Source organism: Ammospiza nelsoni, chromosome Z (assembly GCF_027579445.1).
Source record: "Ammospiza nelsoni isolate bAmmNel1 chromosome Z, bAmmNel1.pri, whole genome shotgun sequence".
Lineage (NCBI taxonomy): Eukaryota > Metazoa > Chordata > Aves > Passeriformes > Passerellidae > Ammospiza > Ammospiza nelsoni.
This window is the reverse complement of record NC_080669.1, coordinates 36,265,995-36,288,371: the sequence shown is the minus strand read 5'-3', so window position 1 is coordinate 36,288,371 and position 22,377 is coordinate 36,265,995. Positions and strand designations below refer to the sequence as shown.

The window sequence follows — 22,377 nt, the reverse complement described above, 5'->3', positions numbered from 1 at the left end:
ATCTGACACCAGTGGGAGCAGAATTAAGACTGGTAGAAATAAATTAATCTTAATAGCCATTTCTCTTTTAAAACTGAGCAGCTAGCACTTTTTTTTCACCATTCCTCGTAGTCAACTTTTCCGGCTTCCAACATTTTCCATGTTCCTTGTAAAAGCTCCGATCTTTTGGCAAGACATATGGTTAATGAGACAATGAAGCAATAAACTTGTTGGAACTGGTCACAAAAGCTGCACAGAGCACCTTGCAGCACTGCAATTTGAATGATCACTGCACAATACTCAAGATTTAAGCATACCCTGGCTTAAGCAAAACTAATACAATACATGCTGATCAGTAATAGCTCTCTGATGGTGTGATTGTATGTATCAAATGATTCTTGCAAAACAAGGGGAGACTGCCTGAGTCAGACACCCAGAGAATTTGGATGGCTAAGAACTATGAGCCAGTAACTTTGCAGCATGTGTACTCCTCGCCTGTCTTAGCTAATCCTCTCCCACTAAAATTAACTGATAAGCAGCAGTCCAAGATACTTTAATAGGCTTAACGCTTAAATTACCTATTTTAAAATGGGGAGCATTTAAATTCAGAAAGGGCAAAATTAAAAGCTTGTCTATTTTACAGGAGATGAAATCAAAAATGGAATCCACAGATACTGCTCTACAATATGCATATAGATGAAAATTTGAAAAAGCCATAACCAGAATGCTGATTCTTTTCTGTATGCTGGATTTTATTCCAGACTGTAACAATAAATATCATGCTTGTTTTGTAACTAGTTTCAGCATTCTTTTATGTATTTTATGTATATAGATTTATGTAATTTCTACTCTCTAGCTCTTTGAAATACCAAGAGCTGCCAATTCCAAGCATTTTCCTAGAAGAATTAGTCAGAGACAGCAATACTTCTCTCCATCTTTTTCAGTAGTTGTTGTGGTGGTTGTCTGGTAAAGACAGAGTGCAGGGTTTATTAGCAATTGGCTCTTTTGTGGTTGAAGAAACAGATAAATGAGAGAAGCCATGGCTCATTCAGTTCATCTGCTATTTTCCCTTAACAAAAGCAGAAGGATTTTGTAGTTCCACTGTAGATTAGATGGATTGGTACTGTTCCTGTCTATCAGAAACCTTAAGAACATTTTTCTTGATACATTTCTATACATTTGTTTAGTGCCAATGTCTGAAAAACAGGGCTTTAAGTAGCAAAAATAATCTAGATATGAAGGCTTTTCTTCTAAGAACTTGATCCTGGAAGGTAGTATGTGCTGAATAATGTGGAAGGTAACTTTTTTAATTTTAGCCAGCATTATTACTAACATCTTTAACCTGAATGATTCACATGTTTGTCTTGTTCATAAATGTATCTGCATTGCAAAGTTTGATCTTTCTTTCACACTTAACAGTGCTTAACTCTGATTACTCAGAATCTGCTCTTCTAACTGAATCTGTACAGGAACATGTTGTCCTTGTCCCCTTGGTAACAGTGCATCTCTGTATGGCAACAAGAGTTCATGCAAGTTGTAGCTCTTCGTTTATAATGGGAAGTTGCCGAGATAGAAGGAACTTCCCCATATGGGTCCAGTGATGGCAGGGCTGGAGCCCCAAGAGCCATTTTTATGGCCTGTAATGCAAAGGGATGGACAGTGGAGTAAGGTTATAATAAAAGAGGTGGTGTTCAGTATCTGCTTCTGACCTACTGGGGCGTCTTGGCCACATAATTTTTCTTTCATTCTTTCAACATCTGTTACTCCAGGGTATGGGCAGTTACATATGTGACCTTTACAGAGCCACTGGGGAAACAAGCCATTAGTACAGGAAAAACAGCCATTAGTGATCAAAACACCTGAGCAAGAACTCAGGGAAAAAATTCCCTAAGGGCACACCTACCTCTGGGATATGCCAACAACATTATTGATGTTATAGTAACGATTTTAATATATACTGGCTTAATGTGAGCAGGTGTTATTAAGGCACTAAACACATTAAAACATCTAAGCTAGTCAATCAGCTGACAGTTAGCTGAACTAATGCATAATCCACTTTAAGTATACAAAAATCTGCATATGTGTGCACAACAGCATAATAAGGGAGCAGGATTTCGCTAACTTTAGAACCAGAGACTTTGTCTACAAAATAATTTTCCTAGAGCTTCTGGGTTTCATGGAACTAAATGTACCTCAGAATAGTACAAATAAATGCAGGGAAACCATCTCCTTTGTGTGGAGATAAAATATACACTAGAAAAAAGACTCTAGATAGAAGGAAGAACTTATTGAAAAGTGGACACCCACAGAGGATGCCAAAGGCTCCATATGGTCTTTCAAATCTGTATATAGCACACAAGCATTCACTTTATATATGCATATGCTAATCTGAGCATCCTGATGCAGAATTTGGGTTTCTGACTAAAATTATCACACTTGGAAATCGAGCCCCTTATGGCAGACCTGTCTAAAATGTCTAGTCGAGTATGATTTTAGGTTTGCTTTAACTTTTATCTCACAGATTGTCATGGTTTGACCCGGACACAGGATTTCTGGGATGCTGTAGATAGGGCCAATGAGTGCTCAGATTTGAATATTGCCATCTGGCCCAACCACTGGGCATTGGATCCACCTCTGAGAACACAGGGTAAAAGCAGGGCTCTCCCCCTGGCAGTTTCTCTTTGGATTTCCGGCAGGAAGGAGTTGGGTCTCTCCCCCGGCCCAGTTGCTGGCTGGGCAGGGGGAGGGGAAAAGCCATGCGGCCTGGCCCGGGAGAGGTAGGCCTGGCCCCCCCAAGGGTGGAAGGAAGAAGTAAAGAAATGCCGGGAAGCAATGGGCAGCCTGTTCCCCCCCTTGGAGACAGACAGAGAGAGAGAGTGCAGCCTGTGTTTGTGGCCGTTACCTTGAAATTCAGTAAACATGTGCTGGCAGCAGGCAGCCCGGCTGAGGAGATGGGGGGGGGGGGGGGTGTGCAGCCAGGAATCCAGCTGCTTGGAGGAGTTTTTAACCCTTCTTGGACAATGAAAACTTCACAGAACATTAACCCTTCCTAGACGAGTGATGAAGGTCTGGACAAGAGAGAGAGAGAGTGAGAGATGTTGGAAGAATGGAGAAGAGGGAGTGGCATTTTATGCTGGACTCTTTCGTGTAGCCATGGACAGAGCCATGTTCCCGTGTGATACAGAGACTGAGTCCAGGGGGAGAAATGTCCCAGAGCCAAAGAAGATTCAGTGTGGGTACCCCTCGGCCTCAGGGGTTATATAAAATATGGGGGGGACGGATGTCCCAAAGGTGAGATACTGTGCTTTTCTGGAACTGGACAAAGCATCCTTAAAAAGACAACCCTGGAAGCAGCCCTGATTCTTGTTCAGTGGTGAGAGCACCGGAACAAGGACGGAAAAGGCCACCACGACACATGGAAGGACTCCCTCTCCTCTTGAGGAACTGAAAGTTGAGCATTCTAAAGGGGTGGTGCTGGACCCAGAATTGGTGATTTTGGAAGACGTATTGTATTTGGAATTTAGGGGGGAGGAGGAGGAGAGTATTTTTGTGAGGTTTTAATTTTCCTTGTGTTTCCTTTTCTTTTGTGTGTAGTTTAGTAATTGTTTTTGTAGTTTAGTTAATAAATTTTTCTTTTTTTTCAAGTGGGAGCCTGCTTTGTTTATTCCTGGTCAAAATCTCACAGCAGACACCAGAGAAAGTGTATTTTCGTGGGGGTATTTGGCCTTGTGCCAGTGTCAAAACTTTGACACAGATTTAATTGAAAACTGTTTTCTGATGCACATGCTGAGCTGTGATAGCAGGCATCAGTTTTGTTAGGAAGGGATTAGTGGGGATGGCACACAGAAATAAGTGAGAATATTTTGAAGATACATTAATGAAGCATACTTAAAATGTTAGATAGTTTATGCAACTGTCTGGTTAATTCTTTGACACCAATGTTCAAAGTAAGCAGCTTGTCATACTGATACAGCCCATCACCTCTTCTGTTAATTTACATGTAATTACAAACTACACTTTTTTCTGTATAAACTACACCTTTCAGTGAATGGAGTTTTAAAACTTTGTTTTTAAAACTTGCCTATCTGGAACATGCATCCATGTTTATCTTTTGTGGTATGGCAAGGTGTTCCAGCTGCTGGATGTCAGCATGGAGTTCTGTTGTGAATGGTACTAGTGTTAATAATTACATGCATCACAAACTTGCAGGCAACTTGTCAAGATATTCACTTCCCAAAGCTATTTTTGAAAAAATGTTCTCATTTGTACACTACAGAATATTGAATAAAGCTACAGGTCTACTTTCATTAGCTTCAGATTTTCAAAATTCAAAACAATGCCCATAAATATTCCTCGCTAATTTTATATCAGATTATGAAAAAAATTACAAGGATAGTTTTGAATGATGAAAGGAGGGCATACATTCAGAAATAAATAATTTTTAAATTCATGCAATATGTTCTGTGTGTTATGTAACAATAGCGATTTCCAGAGTTTTCTGGAATCTTTAAGAAAAAGAAAGCTTAGAAATTGGAAAGGGAAAAAGCATGAGAAGGGAAAGAAGGGTAAATGTCACTTTATAGCCTTTGGAACCTTTTATCTAAAAAAAGTCAGAGATCTTATTTCAGCTTCTTTCTTGCACTGAATTGCAGTTTTTCAGTGTGTGGGATGGCAGGAAGGTTTTTCACTATGTGTGAGGAGGAAAGAAGAATTCAGGGTGTTGATTTATAAACTTATATGCTGTGCATGCCTCTCTTGCACCAGTTTTTAACCTGTTTTTGATCAAGAAAGGAAAAGAGATTCAAATGCCACTAATTTTTTTTTTTTCAGGTCTTGATGCTCTCTCTTTTGCTTTCCATGAGCCTTCCCAGTCAGGTCTATTTGTATATGTAAGTATAAAAGTGGTAAGCCTTGGTAACCTGTCAGTCTTACATTACTTCAAGCTGTGTTTAGGAAAAAACTAGTAAGTATTTTATTCATGAGGACTTAAAAATCTCATCCTAGTATGAAAATTACAAGATTATGGATGAAAGAAAAAGGTCTAATAGAACATATGTTTGAACTACAGAAAAGATTTAGTCTCTAAAAGCCTTCCAGTCATATCCTTTAGGGCACTGCAGACAGACAGATACTCAGCACTCATGTGTTCTGCAGAGATTCAAAAATACAAATGTGAAGGCCCCAAAGAATTTTTCAGACCATTCACTTTATATCATACAGTATAAGTGAATACAAATCATAATCTTTATAGAGCTACTAACAACCAGCTGCTCATAAACACCCATTTGCCATTTGAAGATTTGAATGCTAACATTGTGACCTCTTCTTCAAAGAAGAAACAATCAGAAAAACCTGATAGCTCTTGTTCTTTTTTGGCATTTAACTAGAGAGCCACCCTTCTGTGCAGTACACACTGACTTACAACAACAGTTGTAAGTTACTTACAGGTTTTCGGACATCTGGCAGGGTAGCCCACAGTGGAAAAACAATGGGTAACACCAGAAGATAGGTGACCTGCTTGCGTGGGGTTTCGGGCCAGGCCAAGCTGAGAGGCTGTTCCTCCTCATCCTCTTCATTCTGTAAGAAAAGCTCCAGTGAGCAGATTACCAAAGTAGATGAATGAAGTTAGGGATTCTTTCAAAAGGAGTTCAAGGACAGCATTGTGTTTCCCGGAGAACACAACACGTCTGAAAACATTGCATGAACACCACAGCTACCTACCAACATTAGCCAGGACACACCAAAAGAGACTTTGGCCAGACTGCGAGGGATCCCTACGGCACAGGCTGCCTGAGCATGTCCACTGGTTGACAATGTGGGTGGTCCCTTGGGATGCACAGGGTGTCTCTGACAGGTGTTCCCATGGCTCTCCCTTGGGATGTGGGCTAGTCTAGTCATGGGTTAAGACTTGTCTGGGCTGCATCAAGCCTGGCCACACAGACAAGAGAGAGAGCACGTGTGCACACACGTGCCTGTGTGCACGCGCGCACACACACACACACACACACATACACCTTTACGTGTGCATGTAGATATGTACATGTACCTAACTACTTAAGCTTTTGAGAGTAACTTGAAACCTTACTATTAAATATACATGCACATGTATGTTGGTATGTGTGGTCTTCTCCACAGGTGGGTAGGGTAAGTCAGGCACCTGTGGAGCTCTAGTGCTAAGCTGCTGGGGTCAGACTGGGCTGCTCAGGGCTCTGCCCATTCAAACTGTGAAACCAACAAGGACAGTGATGGCCCAGCTTCTCTAAACCCCAACACTGTTGCCAGGTTGTCTGCATGAGGAAAGGACTTCTCCTTGTCTCTACCCAAAGACTCATGTGTTCAGACCAGTCACAACACAGCAGTGTTCCTAACAACTTGGTGCTAAAACTGAAGACACTCCTCTCCAATTTGTGTCACTGATTTTCACACTGGTCCCTAGTTTCCATTTATGTGTCAGCTGCCCACCTGTCATCCCTGTTATAGAGTAGGTGTATAGGAACCCTCTCCTATGACAGCAAACATTTGGCTTCCACACACTTCTCTTTCCTTAGACTGCTTCTGCTAACAAAATGGAGCAAGTATAGTGGGCATGACTCAGCCTTTTGCACACAGGTATTAAAATAACATTTAAATTGTTAACATAGGTAGGTGATGTCTCCAGAACTGCACATAAATTGCAGAATCAGGCAACTGAAAAAACAGCCTGAATACTACTTTCAAACAGATGCGTACAATGCAAATGCTGTTAAACCTTGGAAAGATTTCTACAGAGCTCAATGAAAGCTAAAAAAGTCTGAAAAAGTGCACCCAATGATAATTGTTTGACAACATGAGTGATATAATGATGACTTATTCAGGTAGTGTTCTTGAGTTTTATTTTTGAAAAAAAGATACTAATTGAGATATGTCCACAATATGCATGTTATTCCCCCAATAGATTTATAATCAGTTTCTTTTCAGTTATTGCCCTATATTAAGATTGCTTACATAAACCTTATGACAATGCTATATAAAGCAATCATTCAAATTTTAACACCAGTTGTTCTTTTCTAAGCAAAAGAGTTATCGATGAAACATCACCATATGTTGGTATTGTTAATAACATTCTATTTACTGCTAGTTTTGAAGAACTGATCTTGATTATTCCACTATTGTGAACTTCCGAATTGTTGAACTGCCTGAACTGATCAGTACCTACAGAAGCAAGCTCAGCTCTTAGCTTGGGCTTCTTCACCTGACATCAGTGGACTGAAAGCAAACTCCTATTTACCTCTTGACACACTAATGAGTTGCAGCTACTTTTGAGTTGCGTGTTAATGTTAACAGAGGACAATATTTTGCTAAGCCCTATACTTTGTGAAACTCCCAAGTTGCACAATTGTATGACAACAGTAAAGTACACAGGTCATAATGGCTATAATCATTAAAAACATTTTAAAAATGTATGACCACAATTTGTAGCACTCAACACAGTACTTCAGAGACTCTGGAACTGCTTAGAGGCTAGCTTTTGCCTTTAGCTTTCAGCTCCTCACTGAAATGGACACACTATGCTTCATTGCTGGAAATTTACCGAAGCCTGACTTTAGAGGAACTATGCTAGAGGAGAAGTTTATGAGGCTACTTCCCAAACCCAAATCCATTCACTTTCCATTCTGGTTGATGCTTTTGAGGTGGGCAAATCAACCTGAAACACAGACACAGGCTCAGCTTTGAATTATGATGACTGAGATAAAATTTGAGCGCAAAAGGACCAATTGAAGGGTTGCCTAGGTAACTCTTTCTGAATGGCCTCTGTGTAATTCAATCAGCCAACTCAGCTGGAATAAAGCTTTCTAAGTGACTGCTGCATAAACAGCACTGAGTGGCAAAGTACTTCCTGAAATGCCATCTTTAGAGATTAGCCATGATTAGCAGTTATATTTAATCACAACAAAACTTTATATTAGTCTGAGTTTGCACATAAGTCTTAAAAATATCTAGACAGTAATGCCTATGTTAGTTCAAGCAATACTGTACAGTACACACATATGGCTCAACAATGGGCCTTGTTCTATTCTCATGACTGTGTCAAACATCTCTGGGTGTGCGTGAGCACAGAGGCAGTGTCAGTGGCTGTTGCAAAGAGCCATAAAGAATTGCTTTTGGGCATTGCCAGATGTCTCCTGAGAAACCTTGATCTATCTGTTCAAGATTTTTCCTCTTCCAGTTGTCCTCCATCATCCCTTTCCCCAAGACAACTATCCCCAAATTATAATGTCAAACACAAGCTCATGGTGCAGGCAAAACACTTTTTCTTGCTGTTTAACTCCAGGATACATTACAGATGTTGCAGAATGGATATTCTTTTCCCATTTTGTAAATTGGATTTGGCATCTGATTTTCAACACTGACCTTACAGAAACCAGTGGAAGTAATGAAGTTCAAAGTATTTGTAGATCTAGCTTCCATGAATTTCAAAGCAATACTAAATTTTCCATTGATGTTGAAGAAAAGAATGGGAAATCATTTCGGTAGCTCTAAAACCACACAAATGCGAGTGTCATGCTGTGGACTAAGCAGCAGCGACAGGAAATGACTCAGCACAGATTTATGGCAGAGACTGCATGCACTGACTGTGGCTCCAGCCACATACATACTGAATATGCGCTATCACAGTTCATACAAACTAATCCTGAAAATATAGTTTTATTTCTGTATGATGAAAACTCTGTACTTGCAATGTTCAGTCGGAGCATATTCTGCAGTTCTAAGAAGAAAGCACAATTATAACATGATATATACTGAGGAATTCAATTGCCTAAACACATACGATGGTACCATTTTAGATGCCTTCTGGTACCTGCCTTGACCTCTACATGCTCTAACAGAAGTGAAGGATATTCTGCTCACTTTATGACGCACCTGCCACCACTGCGCAAAGATCTCAGTTTTTTTAGGGCAGCCAAAGTGTTACTACCTACCCATCTCCACTCCAAATCTCATTCCCTGCTATGACTCAGTAGCTAATTAACTTCAATGATACTGGACTGGACATATGGGAAAGCTGCACCACCTGATATGATGAACTCTGGTGCTAATCCATTAGAAAGAAATGCAGCATTAGGTCAGAACAAAAGCCAGTTTACACCAGTATATTACAGATATGGGCATTCAGAGAATAAGCATTGGAATATGGCATATTTTTCATCTTCCACCAATTCATAGAATCATAACAATATTTAGGCTGGGAAAGACATTTTAGATCATAAAGTCCAATCATGAAGAGAACACTGCCAGCTGCATCATGAAATCATGTCCCCAGCCACCATACCTACACATATTCTAAATACTTCCATGAATGGTGGCACAATCCCTTTTATGCTCGATAATTGATCCAATGCTTGACAACCCTTTCCATGAAGCAATTGTTGTAATCTCTGATCTAACTTTCTCTGACACATCTTGAGGCCATTTCCTCTTGTCTTGTCACTTGGTGCTTGGGATAAGAGGTTGACTCCTACCTGGCTACGCCCTCCTTTCAGGCAGTTGTAGAGAGTGATAAGGTCTCCATTGAGCTTCATTTTCTCCAGGCTGAAAGACCCACCTCCCTCAGCTGCTTCCCAGGACTTGTGCCCCAGACCCATCACCAGCTCCATTGTCCTTCTTGGACACACTACAGCAATTCAATGTCTTTCTTGTAGTGAGGGGCACAAAAGTGAACACAGGATTTGAGGCCTTATCAGTACATCAGGAAAATCCCCTGCCCCTGCTGGCCACACTATCACTCATATGAGTCAGGATGCCACTGGACCTCTTGGCTACCTGGGCACACAGCTGGCTTGTGATTAGTTGCTGTAGGCCAGCACAGAATCACAGCATCACAGAATATCAAGGCTGGAAGAGACCTCTGGAGATCTAGACTAAATGACCCCTTCTTTCCCACCATGAAGTTTTTCATTCCCCAGCCTATAGCATTGTTACATAGGGTTGTTCTGACCCAAAGGCAGGCCACAGCATCTGGCCTTACTGAACCTCATACCACTGGCCTCAGCCCATGGATCCAGCCTGTCCGACCCCTCTGAAGAGCCTTCCGACCTCCCAGAAAATCAACACTCCCACCCAAATTGCATCACCTGCAAAGTGACAGGCTGTACTAGATCCCCTCATCCAAATTATCAGTAAAGACATTAGGCAGGGCTGGCCCCAGTACAGAGCCCTGGAGAACACCACCAGTGACTGACAGCTGGATTTAGCTCCATTCACCACCACTCTGAGCCCTACTGTCCACACCCAGTCCACCCCTCCACACCATGGAAAGCCAGTATCTCCAGAGGAATGATGGGGGCAATGGTGTCAAATGCTTTACTAAGCTCCAGTAGACAACATCCATAGCCTTTCCCACATTTACTATATGAGTCAATTTGTCACAGAAGGAGATCAGGTTGGTCAAGCAGGATCTGTGTCTGATAAACCCAGGCTGGCAGGGCATGACCCCCTTGATGTCCTGCACATGCTGTGTGATGGCACTCAGGTGATCTGCTTCATGACCATCCCTGGCATTGAGGTCACACTGATAGGCTTGTAGTTCTCCAGATTCCCCTTCCCACCCTTCCTGCAGCTGGGCATCACATTTGCCAACTCCAGTCAACTGGGACCTCCCTGGTTAGCCAGGACTGCTGTAATGATGCCAAGTGGCTTGTGAGCACTTCCATCAGCACCCTCAATACACTTGAGTGAATCCCATCCACTCAAGATTCAGAGATTCATGTGTGTTAAGCAGTACAGCAAGTCAATGGCCATTTCCCCTTTGATTACGGGGGCTTCATTCTGCTCGCTATCCTTGTCTTCCAGCCCAGGGGTCTGATTGACCCTGATGACAGCCAATCTTGCTGTTAAAGAGTAAGGCAAAAAAAGGCATTCCATACCTCTGCCTTCCTCCTATTCCTTGTTGCAACGTTTGCTATTGTATCCAAGAAAAGATGGAGATTGTCTTTAAGCCTCCTTCTGCTGATGTTGTCTTTCTAGAACACCTTTCATTTCTAGAAACACCTTTCATTGTCTTTAACTGCAGAAGCCAAATTAAATTCTAGATGGGCTTTGGCCCATCTATTTTTTTCCCTGCATTACCTCACAATATCCTTGTAGTCCTCCTGAGCTGCCTGTCCCTTCTTCCAAAGGTCATAAACTCTCCTTTTTCTCCTGAGTTCAGCCTGAGCTCTGTTCAGCCAGGCCAGTCTTCTTCCCAGACAGCTCCTCTTTCAGCACATAAGGACAGCCTGCTCCTGCACCTTTAAGATTGTTTTCTCAAACGATGTTCAGCCTTCCTGCAGTCCCTTGTCCCCTTGGGACCACATCCCAAGGAATGCTATCAGCCAGTCCTGTAAACAGGCCAAAGTCTGCCCCCTGGAAGTCCCAGGCAATCCTGGCAGTTCTGCTGACCCCTTCCTTACAGCTCTGGGAATAGAAAGAGGCTCTCCTTTTGTGGTTTCTGTGCCCAAGATGGACTCTGGCCACCACAGCTCCCTCTAATCCTCTGTTCACAGGCAGCAGGTCCAGCTGGGCACCTTCCCTGGCTGGCTTCCTCACCCACCGTGAGAGAAGTACCAAGGCATGTTTCAAACAGCTCAGAAACCTCCTGGGCTGTCCCCTTTCTGCTATGTTGTATTTCCAGCAGGTGCCTGATATGCTGAAGTGTCCCAGAAGAAAAACGTCCAGCAATTGTAAGACTTCCTCCACTGCTTTTAGTATATTTTTGTTTTCCTCTTTGAACTGGTTGGATGGTCTATACTAGACTCCCACCAGGATATTGATTTTGTTAGTCTTACCCATACATACGCAGCCCTTTTATCACCATCATCAAGCTCTGGAAAGTCAAATACTCCGTAACACACAGGGCTACCATGCCACCTCTTCTTCTTTGTCTATCCCTTCTGAAGAGTTTATAGCCACCTATTGCATCACTCCAGTTGTGTAAGTAATCTCACCATGTCTATGTTACTGCAATTACATGATAGCTTTCCATCTGCTCAATGGCTTCCAGGCCCTCCTGTTTGTTGTGCATGCTGCATACATTGGTGTAGATGCACTTTAGGTGGGCTACCAGTCCTGTCATATATTGGGTGGGAAGGAGCCTTAATTACTACGTGACTGTTCTCAGGTGCTTGTTGTTTCTAATGGATTGATGATGATTAGGTCTTTCCAGCTGTATATGGATCTTGACCTTCCACCGGCACCGAGATGGTGAAGGTGCAACATGAATTAGGACAGGGACATTTCAAATGTGCTTTGGTGTACTCAGCAGATGGAGCAGACTGAATCCAGGACTGCAATAGCACGCTGCTCCTCAAACATTGATGTGCCACTCTTAGGCTCATCTCTAACATGCCTGCTTTCATTCCTTTCTTCTTTCAAATCTAGTTTAAGGCTCTTTCACTAAGCCCTGCTAACCCTTTGCCCCTTTGAGACAGGTGTACCCTGTCTGTCATCAGCAGGCCCAGACTTGTTTAAGCCAAGCTATGATAAAACCCCCTAAATTTCTGCTGGTGATACCATTCTTGGAGCAAATTATTGACCTTCTGCGTCTTCCTGTTTCTTCCAGCATCATGTCCTCTGACTGGAAGAATACAGAATGACATACTTGTACCCCTCATCTCTTAACTAGTCAAGATTTAGGCAGAGCTGCATTAGATCTTCACATATAATAGTTATTATTGTGTTTCCATGAAACCCTTAATAATTCTGTCATAATTCTTTTCACTCTTTATGCATAGGATCCTAATTTCTTCTTGCTGATGTTTGAGACTGTCTTTTTGTTATAGAGACATCTGCAGTGCTGAATATCAAATGTATACTAGTGCCTAGATGGGATAAATGTGGTACCCTGGCATATATTTTATTATTATTATTATTATTAAGGACAATAAGGAAATGAATCCTCTATTAGGAAAATGCCCTCCTTGCATCTTAAGAAATGAGATTAGAAGTGCTATTCTGCTCAGTGTTCTCTTTCATACACCTGTAAAAAATACTCTTTTAAACCAATCTACATACATTCAAAACTCTATTCTTGCTACTTCAGCTCTTCTTTTATTTAAATCATTAAAAACAATTAAAAGGGGACAAAATCTATGGATGTTCCATATTTCACAGTTCTTTATGCAAGAGCATCTATCAAATACTTACCTGTAATCCCAGGGAAGAAAGCACTTACTGGTTTGATCCGGACTCTTTAAGAAACATGGGGTGGTGTGGGTTAGAAGGAACCTTACAGATCACCTTGTTCTAACCTCCCTGCCATGGACAGAGGCCTCTTCCACTAGACCAGATTGCTCAAAACCCCGGCCTGGCCTTGAACACTTCCACAGCTCCAGTTGGGACATTCACAACTTCTCTGGGCAACCTGTTCCAGTACCTCACCGCCCTCAGAGTAAACAATTTCTTCTTAGTATCTAATCTAATCTATCCAATTTTCCCAGTAAAATTTTTCCAAACAGAGGAAATGATGGTGTGTTCACATTACATAAACAATACAAACATATGGTGACATTTAATCCACAATTATTTTGCTTATAAACAACAGCTTATAGCAAGCTTCATCTGCCAAAGTCACAAGGTAGTCACTCCTAGCAAGCATCACAAAATCACCGTCTCCATAGAGCCTTACAGTCATATTGCATTAGGAAAAACAGTTGCTTTTCTGGCAATGAAACAGAATTTTACACTTTTTCCCCACACATTAGGAGGAAACAGAAAACAAGAACAAAGAACCACCTCATACTTACCAGAAATACTGAATCTGCCACTCTTCACCAACTACTCCTATTGTATAACAGCTATAACATATGAACTATAAATACCATATTCTGAGGATTAATCTTAGTCTACCTAAAATGAAGAGCTAAGCTATAAATTCACATCCTTGTACATTTCTTGCGCATTCTGAATGCTGATACAATTAATCAATAAAGAATTAGCATGAGGTCTAAAGAAGAAAGGAAACTCAAGACAGGAATTACACACAGTTTCATTTGCTTATGCTATAGTAGGGACATTGTACTACCTATAAAGAGGCAATTCCTTTCTTTGCTGCAAAAGACTGCTCAGGCCTTCTTTTGTTTTGGGGTGGATTTTTGTTTGTTTGTTTGCTTGTTTGTGAGGTTTTTTTTTTGGAAATGAGGTCTGTAGAACCCAACTTTTCACAATGAGTAAGTCAAGAAAAACAGATGTGATTGTCATCTCAAATGTTCTCTGTCCCAGAGGTATATAGTGATTTTCAAAATTGAGGTTTATTTTTTCTTTAGAAGGGCACATCTCACATTAATCTATTTCACTAGAAAGGCAGAGAGTGTAGGCAATACTCTATGAACAGCCTCAAGTCTCTGCCTTCTGCTTCTTATCTGTAAGCCTCATCCCTCATTTTTCTTCTCCTACAAGTAATTTAAAAAAAAAAGGGAAGAAGGTGAGATAGTAAGTTAGTAGAAGAGTATGCAGTTTCTGGGGTGACTAAGAAAGCAATATCTTTCCTCACAAATTCTTGAGTAAAATTCAACCAGGCAATAATATTACAACCATTAGCTTTCAGAATGCATTCTTTATATGTGTATACTCTTCTTAGGACAGCTAATCCTTGCTGTACCACTACTGAAAAGAGCTGAAAAGAGCTACCTTTAGAGTGGACCCTATAGGAAGGAGTAAGGTCAGGTAGGTGTTTCGTTCATATTCTCCTCTTGCTGCTTATGTTCTCTTGGGCACTTGAAGAAATAAGTAAAATTACAGGTTCCAAAACCGATATGCTAGTTTTTATGCTATGTTATTGCCAGCACTCTTAGGGGAATTTCAGAATAAATTCTCAGAATATAACACACAAAACTGCAGTGAGCTCACCTGGAGAAATAACAGCTATGGTATCATGGAGATACTTCTAAAGAATAATACTTCATCTTCATGCCATTTTGCACAGTCTTAATTTTCAAGTAAGTCAAACGGGTCATACAGCAGCAAAAAATGTAGAGTAGGCAACTGAGTACATTGTGAAAATAAAGATCTACTCATTTTGATAGCAGCACCTACTCTTTAAGTTGCAATGAGCAAACAAGATGGAGACGTTTCCTTAAGGCCAAATGTGGCAACTGAAAAAATATTTGGGCTTTGGAAAATAACCTTTTTATGATGAATCAAATAACTACCAGGGATGCTGGACTATATCACAGCCTTACGACAAAGGCTGCATTAATCTTCTCTACGCTCTCTCTCTATGAAATAGTAATGTTTAACGTAGCTCAGATTAATACCCTGAGACAGAGAATCCAATGCTCCTCACATTCTCACCAAGCTAATTTGCTGTGAATGGAATAAGTATTCCAGGTCAGGGGAGATATGCCCCAATCAATGCTCTGTCTTGAAATGGTGCTGCTGCTCTTCAGCGGGGAAGACAAAACATGCTTTGCCAGGCTGTTGCTCAGGTAAGTGGATTAAATCCAATGCAAGCAATGAAGCCTTTGCACCACTCTCCTATGACATAAAAATTGCCTTATATTTCTACGGAAAAGTTATCTCAGTCATGGTTGGCATGTAAACACTTTCCGGTGGGGTTTCCACGGAAACAGGAAAAGCGGTGCGCATGTGTGCGCGTGTGCGTGTGTGTATGTGCGTGCATGTGTGCGTGTGTGTGGGGGCGGCAGGAAAAGGTGTTATCTTCAGATTGGAAACTATTTTTAGGTAAGCCACAGGTTAAAACAGCTACCAAATGCCAGTTAAGAAGGTGGCAGGGGGTGGAACTGGACTTCTCAGAAGGATCACATTCTGAAGGGCACTTTATAAAACATTTAATGAGCTAGTAAGTGTCCTTTCAGTCTTCCTTAATTTTCTTGTGCATGTTTGGTACCACTCTATGAAGTGGTATTATATAACAGAGTCTTCTCCTCTGTGGCAACCTGCTAAAGGTTAAGAGACAGAATGCTGTAAGTAGAACAAAATCCCCAAGGAAGATGCAATATCCAGCAGAAAGGAAGGCAATTTCTGACTTCAAATAAAGCAGTAATGTCATACAGATGGTATGGTGGGAGGAGGTATTGTTCCCTCCTGTGCTGGCTAAAAAATAGGAAGGAGACCATAGCCGTCTGTCCTTCTTAGCTGATGATCCCAGTTTTATCAAAGAGTAGGATATCAGCTGCTACTTAGAGTAAAGTGGGGTGATAAAAGTCTCACTATCTGGCAGAAATAGAAATGTTGCTGGGTACATTTTCTGGACACCCTTTTTGAATTTCTACAAGTAGCATTAGGACAGAATTTTCCTTGCTGCTCAAGGGCTTGAACTAGAAAGAGAACAGCTGAATTTCCGTGGAGCACAATGGAGTAAGAAAAATGGGAGTTAAAGTCTAGGAAAAAGGGAAAGGGAAAAGCAAGACAGTGGAATTTGGAAGAGAGAAATGAAGACATTAAGCCAAAACAAAACAAACTCCCAAATAAACTAGGTGAAATCCACCTAGTCATGACACCTTGCAGAAGTCATTAACTTGACAGTGTCCTAGCATCTGTCTTGTGTGGTGTTCCAGCTCTGTGTAAGCCTTTCCTTCTTTTTGAAAAAGAAGGAAAGAAAGAAAGAAAAATAATTTGGGAAAAAATATAAAGAGGTTCCTTAAAAGCCCCTAAAGAAACCAGGAAACTAAATTGTGGCAATGGGAGTATTATCCTTAAAAAAAAAAAAAAAAATTCAAGTATATAAAAATCAAAATACAATATGAAAGCTATTTTTTTCTCCTTTGCTTGCAGTCTTAGCCTGGACCATCTTTTCACAAGGGTCTTTTCCTCAACTTTGTAATTTTAAAATAATAGGGAATTTATAAGTAAAATGGACTTATGTGCATATTCTGTTTTTACTAGAGTAACATAGAATATTTAATGTACTTATTTTCAGACAATTCTAGCTCTAATACAGAGATTGCTATTCTAAAATGCTTGTTTCCAGGGATTTAGACCCAGACACTATAATCTGCATCAGTAAAAAGTAAGAAAAACCCCAGAAATATGCTTGTTTTGCAAGACAGGAAAGCATGACGACCATAGTGGAACTTGACAATGGAGGAGAAAGAATTAGATGCCTATGCAGATCCTCTGTATCATCATGGTAAACACACTTCACATTGATCTGCTCTAGAGCCTAGAGCCATTTCTCATCCTGCGGTTTTCAGGACAGCATTTTTTCCCCTCAAAGGCATACCTGAAGCTTTGTCAGTACAGACTGACAGTCCAGAGTGACAGTTGTCTCTAGTTTCTCAGTTCTAAATTATCATTTCCACAACATGGAGGCAAAACAGCTTTTTGGAGGGATTTTTCTAAGCAGAACTTATGGATCACAAAACCTTATCCTTAGACTACACAAGTGGAAAACCAGAGACAAGCAATTTTATACTGTCTTTCCAAATTCTGGCACTACAGCAATGCCTTTTTCATTAGAGTAAGGAAAAATAATCTAAATTTCAAGCTGCTTGATTGAATTCTACTTCGAAACAGAAGCAAATGGTATCAATATAGAATGGAGAACACCTGGTTACAAAAAGATCAAAATTCAAGACAATTTGTAGTTAAAGTTTTGAAAAGCTAAAAAGAAGGCCTAGGAGGGCAATGACCAAGTTACCTTCTTCAAATTGTAATATTCATCAATGGAAATGGTCACAGAAATGCTGTGAGTGGCCTTCTGTTGCTGCCTGCAAACTTTGTCTACTATAAATTGAGAGTAATCTTATTAGTGTTGGTTAAGTCCATACACAGAGCGGAAGGAAACTGAACCCCCAGTGTTAGCTTCAGAGTGACGTAGAGTTTGGAAAGGTGTTTAAGGAAGCCATGTACAAAAAGCCAGACATGCATTGAGGGGAGCCTCTGGTACACTACAGAGTTGGCAGAGACCCTGACAATGAAGCAGGGTCCTAAGTATTATGGAAGCCTATTTACTTGTTCCATGGATGAGTAGACTATTTGTATTACAGCTTCTCAAAAATTCCAGCATGTACTTTTAAATTACAAAATATGTTTCAGCAATACTCAAGCAGCCTAAGAAAGCTGTCAGGTTACCACTGGAAGAAGACAAAATTGGAAAGGCCACTGGGGAGGAATCCAGCATGGACCATTTCAAAATGCTGTTAGTAGACTGCTAATTTTTATTTTGACAGCAGATACCTGAAATACTTTCATTCAGATTGATGAAGCTAAATCTGCAGACTCATTCCTCCTCCAGAGGAGGAACAAACTGCCCTGCTTTGTTCTATTGTGCCATTTGGATACGGATAAATAATGTATCCCACATCTAATAGAGCAGAATCATTGTTCAGGATGTCCTAACACTTGCTGAAATTAACATAAAAGTTCCAAAGCCTGCATAACTGCAAATTTAAACTGTCTAAAGGGAGATAAAAGGAATTGCACATTGCTGAGTAATGTACTCTTGCAATAATTTTCCCTTCTTCCCCTGCAGTGGATTGAGACTGAAAAAATTATCTCAAATGATAAAGCTCTTTGACCTTGCAGATTTCTGAAGCCTAGGAAATGTTTTATTACAATGTAAATTAAAAACATGTGGATGTTGCTGTGATATGTGATTGCTTAAGATTGCTTTTTCTTCATTGTTTCCACTGAACATACTCAGTGGGACAAAAACCTTATGAAGCAAGATAACAGAAGGAGGGATGCAGAAGTTTGTGTACAGGTCCTCTTGCATAATGAATTTTGACTATTTCATGATGCACATCGTGACAGGTTCTCTCTAAGAGAACAGGTTTTGTGCAATGTGACAAGCAATTTCTATTCGCTATATTTATGGCTTCAAACATCTTATCTATAAAGTAAAAATACATTTCCCAAAAGAATAGATTCCAGAGTCCTACCTTACCTTACACTAAAGGGCAGGGACAGAAGGCAAGATCTTTTACATATGGCAAACTGGGTTCAGCTGTAAATGAAAACTAAATATTATGTAGTCACTTCATACTCTCAGCTACTTTCTATTAAGATGTTTGCTTTCAGTGAAAAGCACAATCAAACACACAATATATTTGGTAACACAAGAATAAAAAGAAGAATAAAAAAGTCATTAACCTCTTCAACATTATGGGCGATTCCATTCTGCACTGGTCCTGAATCACTTGGTGGTGTTACTGCAACTTCCACTTTTGCACCTTTCTCTGTGGCACCATCCATAGATAAGAGAGGGAAAACAACAGAACAGAATATTAAATTACAAATATACTATTGAAATAGCTGTCATATATTCAGTCTGAGCAAATTGTCAAATACTAATGTTGAGTCAACATCTGTGTTAAAAGAGAAGGAAAAGAATTTGCCTAGTACCCATTTTCAATAAAAATCTTATAAGCAGTGAGTAACATTTTGAGAAATATTTAAGTTCATTGCAATATTCAGTGTTCTTTGTTTATGCTAAATGCACCGAGCCTAATAGTTCAGGTAGAAAGTGACATAGAGCATTCACCCCTGACTTTATAGAATGCACCATGCTGAATATAGGTGAGGGGATATATTCAGCAACAAAAGTTTTATAACACACTAACTCCTGCAATTAGTAAATTCAAAGCTTTGAAGCTGTAATCCTGCTGTCTTCCCTGCAAAAATGTGGGAAGGAGTAAACATATGGTGTAATAATATGTAATAATAGAGGACGATTTTTAAACCAGAATCCTGTAGTCCTTGTTCTAAACTTGCACAGGAATTAAAGGAATAAAGTTAGGCCTTAGGTTTATGATGCCAAATTTATTCAAATTTATTCTTTGACTATCTTGGAATTCTCTAAGCGGTAATTACCTCTGTAAGTATGTGGTACATAAATGTGTCAGTGGCCCAAAATACCTTAGACAATACAAAGTAAGGGGGAATAGCAATATGAAATGCCTTACTCAAGTTCAACATGCCTTATGGTATGTTCTTGTGCATAGAAGTAAATACAGCTGTCTAGTTACATTACTGCTATCCTGAGATTCTTCTAAATTAAAAATCTGAGATCACAGCCACAGAAGAGTGCCAGACTATCTGTAATTATTTCAGTATATGTGTGTTGTCTCTTAACCCCTCACTCAGCATTTTGGTTTATTAACAGACCATCCCAACCAACTGCCTGATTTTGGAAGCAAATACTATGTAAACATAACACAAGGTCAGAAAAAGTGTCAAGTAATAAAATGATTCAGATTTTATTGGACACATTTGTATCTGGTTTTCTAATGCAGATAATATGATGAGGTAAAGTAGAGAAAACAGGTCATGGTACAGATTTTCCTTTAGCATAGAAACTTTGGAATTAAAATTAAAATTCTTGCCTGAATGGCAAACTCTAGCAAGTCAATTTTCCACAATTTGCATAGATGGGCCTCAATGACTCCCAGAAAGTAGTACACAGACAAATCAAACCTTAAATATGAAGGTGATGCTTTTTGTGATGAGGGTGGTACCATATAAAACACATGTTCTACTAGAGCATTTCAATAAATTAAATAAATTTTTCTGTATATACCGCAAGGAAGTTTTGCCTGTCTATCACTTCAACCCATAACCAAAATCAGCTTTGCTTTTTTCTCTTTAACCTGCCTAGGAGGCTTTCTATATGCCTTGACTGGCTTTCTATTCTTGCATTTAACTTCTGTCCCATCCATAAATTTCATATTCTTTGGTACAGAGAACCAGAGTATTTTTACTAAAATAGCATATGTAATGAAGGAGAAAGTAATGATTAACAATTTTCAAACAAAATAAAACAGTGAAAGAGACTCTCAGGCAGGTGATAAATCTGCAAGCGCCGCACTCACCATGATTAGCCGCTCCATTCTGCCTTTCACTGTCTTCCACCTGGCACTTTTTTTTGGCAATCTTATGCAGAATTGAGGCCCTTTCCTTGAACTTTCCTAAAAGAAAACATTGTCATTATTACAATGCAGCCATTTTGAGACGCTAAGTTAATTTTCCATAGCTTAGTCTCCATAGATCACTGCTGAGAATCCGTTTCAATTCCTCCTCAAACAGCAAATATGCTATTAAACATTATCTCATGTTCCCATATACAGGGTTGAGGATTTTTTCTTTCTTTCTTTCTTTTGTAGAAATGAAAATGTAATTTCTTTGAGAACTCAGCAATGAATAGAAAAAGAAATTGAAACCAAAAGCTATGATTTTTCTTTGGAAGAAGTCAGTACACTTTCACCTATAAATATGCTGGTGTAAGAATTCAGCTGAAGCAGACAATGAATACAGATGAATCAAGATATCATAAATAAAAACAAACAGTTTCAGTTCTCAATTAGTAGTAGTGTAGAACAAAATTTCATATTAACACATATACTGCATTAGAGTGAGTGTGGGCAGTTTTGTCACTTTGGACTTATTTATGTGTCTGTGACTTCTACTCATTTCAGTGCTTGGTAAAATTATGAAGAAGATTATTCTGGGATTTACTGAAAAAGACCTGAAAGACAACACTACCACTTATCACAGCCAGCATGGCTTCATGAGGGGAAAGTCCTGCTTATCGAATCCGATTTCCTTTTATGATAAGGTAACACACCCTGTTGATAAACAGCAACTAATTTATGTGATCTTTTTGGATTTCAGTAGATTTTCAAATACTGTCTCTCACAGGATCCTTCTGGACCTACTGTGCAGCCTCAGCTGGATAAACACATCATGGCGTGGGTGAGCAGCTGAGTCACGGGTCAGGCACAAAGGTGACAGTGAATGGGGTGACATCAGACTGGGGACCTGTCACTACTGGGGTTCCACAGGGCCCCATGCTCGGCCCTCTGCCCTTCAACATCTTCATAGATGACTTGGACATGGAACTGGAAGGAATACTCAACCAGTTCCCAAAAAGGGAGGAGCTGCTGACTCCCTCACAAGGCAGGGAGACCCTGAAGAGAAACTTTGACAAATCAGGGGTCTGGGCAATCACCAATCATAAGAAATTCAACAAGATAAAGTGCTGGATTCTGCACTTGGGATGGGACAACCCTGGATGTACAGACAGACAGAGGTGATGTAAGCAGGGCCATGGAAAGGGACCTGGGGATCCTGGCAAGTTGAACGTGGGTCAGCAGTGCCCTGGCAGCCAGGAGGGCCAACCCTGTCCTGGGGTGCATCAGGCACAGCATCACAGCTGGGCAAGGGAGGGGATTGTCCTGCTCTGCTCTGAGCTGGGGCAGCCTCACCTCCCGTGCTGGGGGCTGGTTTGGAGTGTCACGATATGAGAAAACATGAAACTGTTGGAGAGTGTCCAAAGGAGGACTACGAAGATGTAGGAAGGCTTTGAGGGGAAGCTGTGTGAGGAGCAGCTGAGGTCACTTGGTCTGCTCAGCCTGTAGAACAGGAGACAGAGGAGAGCCCTCACTGCCATTACAATTTCCTTGTGAGGGGAAGAGGAGGGGCAGG

The 22,377-nt window shown here is 40.5% G+C and overlaps 1 protein-coding gene and 1 long non-coding RNA gene across 3 annotated transcripts in view; one reads left to right on the top strand and one right to left on the bottom strand.

Annotated features, from left to right (window-relative positions):
• The window catches only part of SLC24A2 (solute carrier family 24 member 2), a 105,232-nt gene that overhangs the window by 5,899 nt on the left and 76,956 nt on the right, over positions 1-22,377 (bottom strand). For both annotated transcript variants that reach the window (XM_059492391.1, XM_059492392.1), the window contains 3 exons: positions 20,766-20,861; positions 19,048-19,133; positions 5,425-5,556 (listed from right to left, as the gene is read on the bottom strand). In XM_059492391.1, the coding sequence (XP_059348374.1) occupies positions 5,425-5,556; positions 19,048-19,133; positions 20,766-20,861 (314 nt within the window). The remainder of the gene's footprint in view (positions 1-5,424; positions 5,557-19,047; positions 19,134-20,765; positions 20,862-22,377) is intronic.
• On the top strand, positions 2,667-21,785 carry LOC132086590 (uncharacterized). The gene is made up of 4 exons (XR_009420428.1): positions 2,667-2,756; positions 4,810-4,868; positions 21,369-21,508; positions 21,592-21,785. It is a non-coding gene; the product is annotated as an uncharacterized LOC132086590 (long non-coding RNA).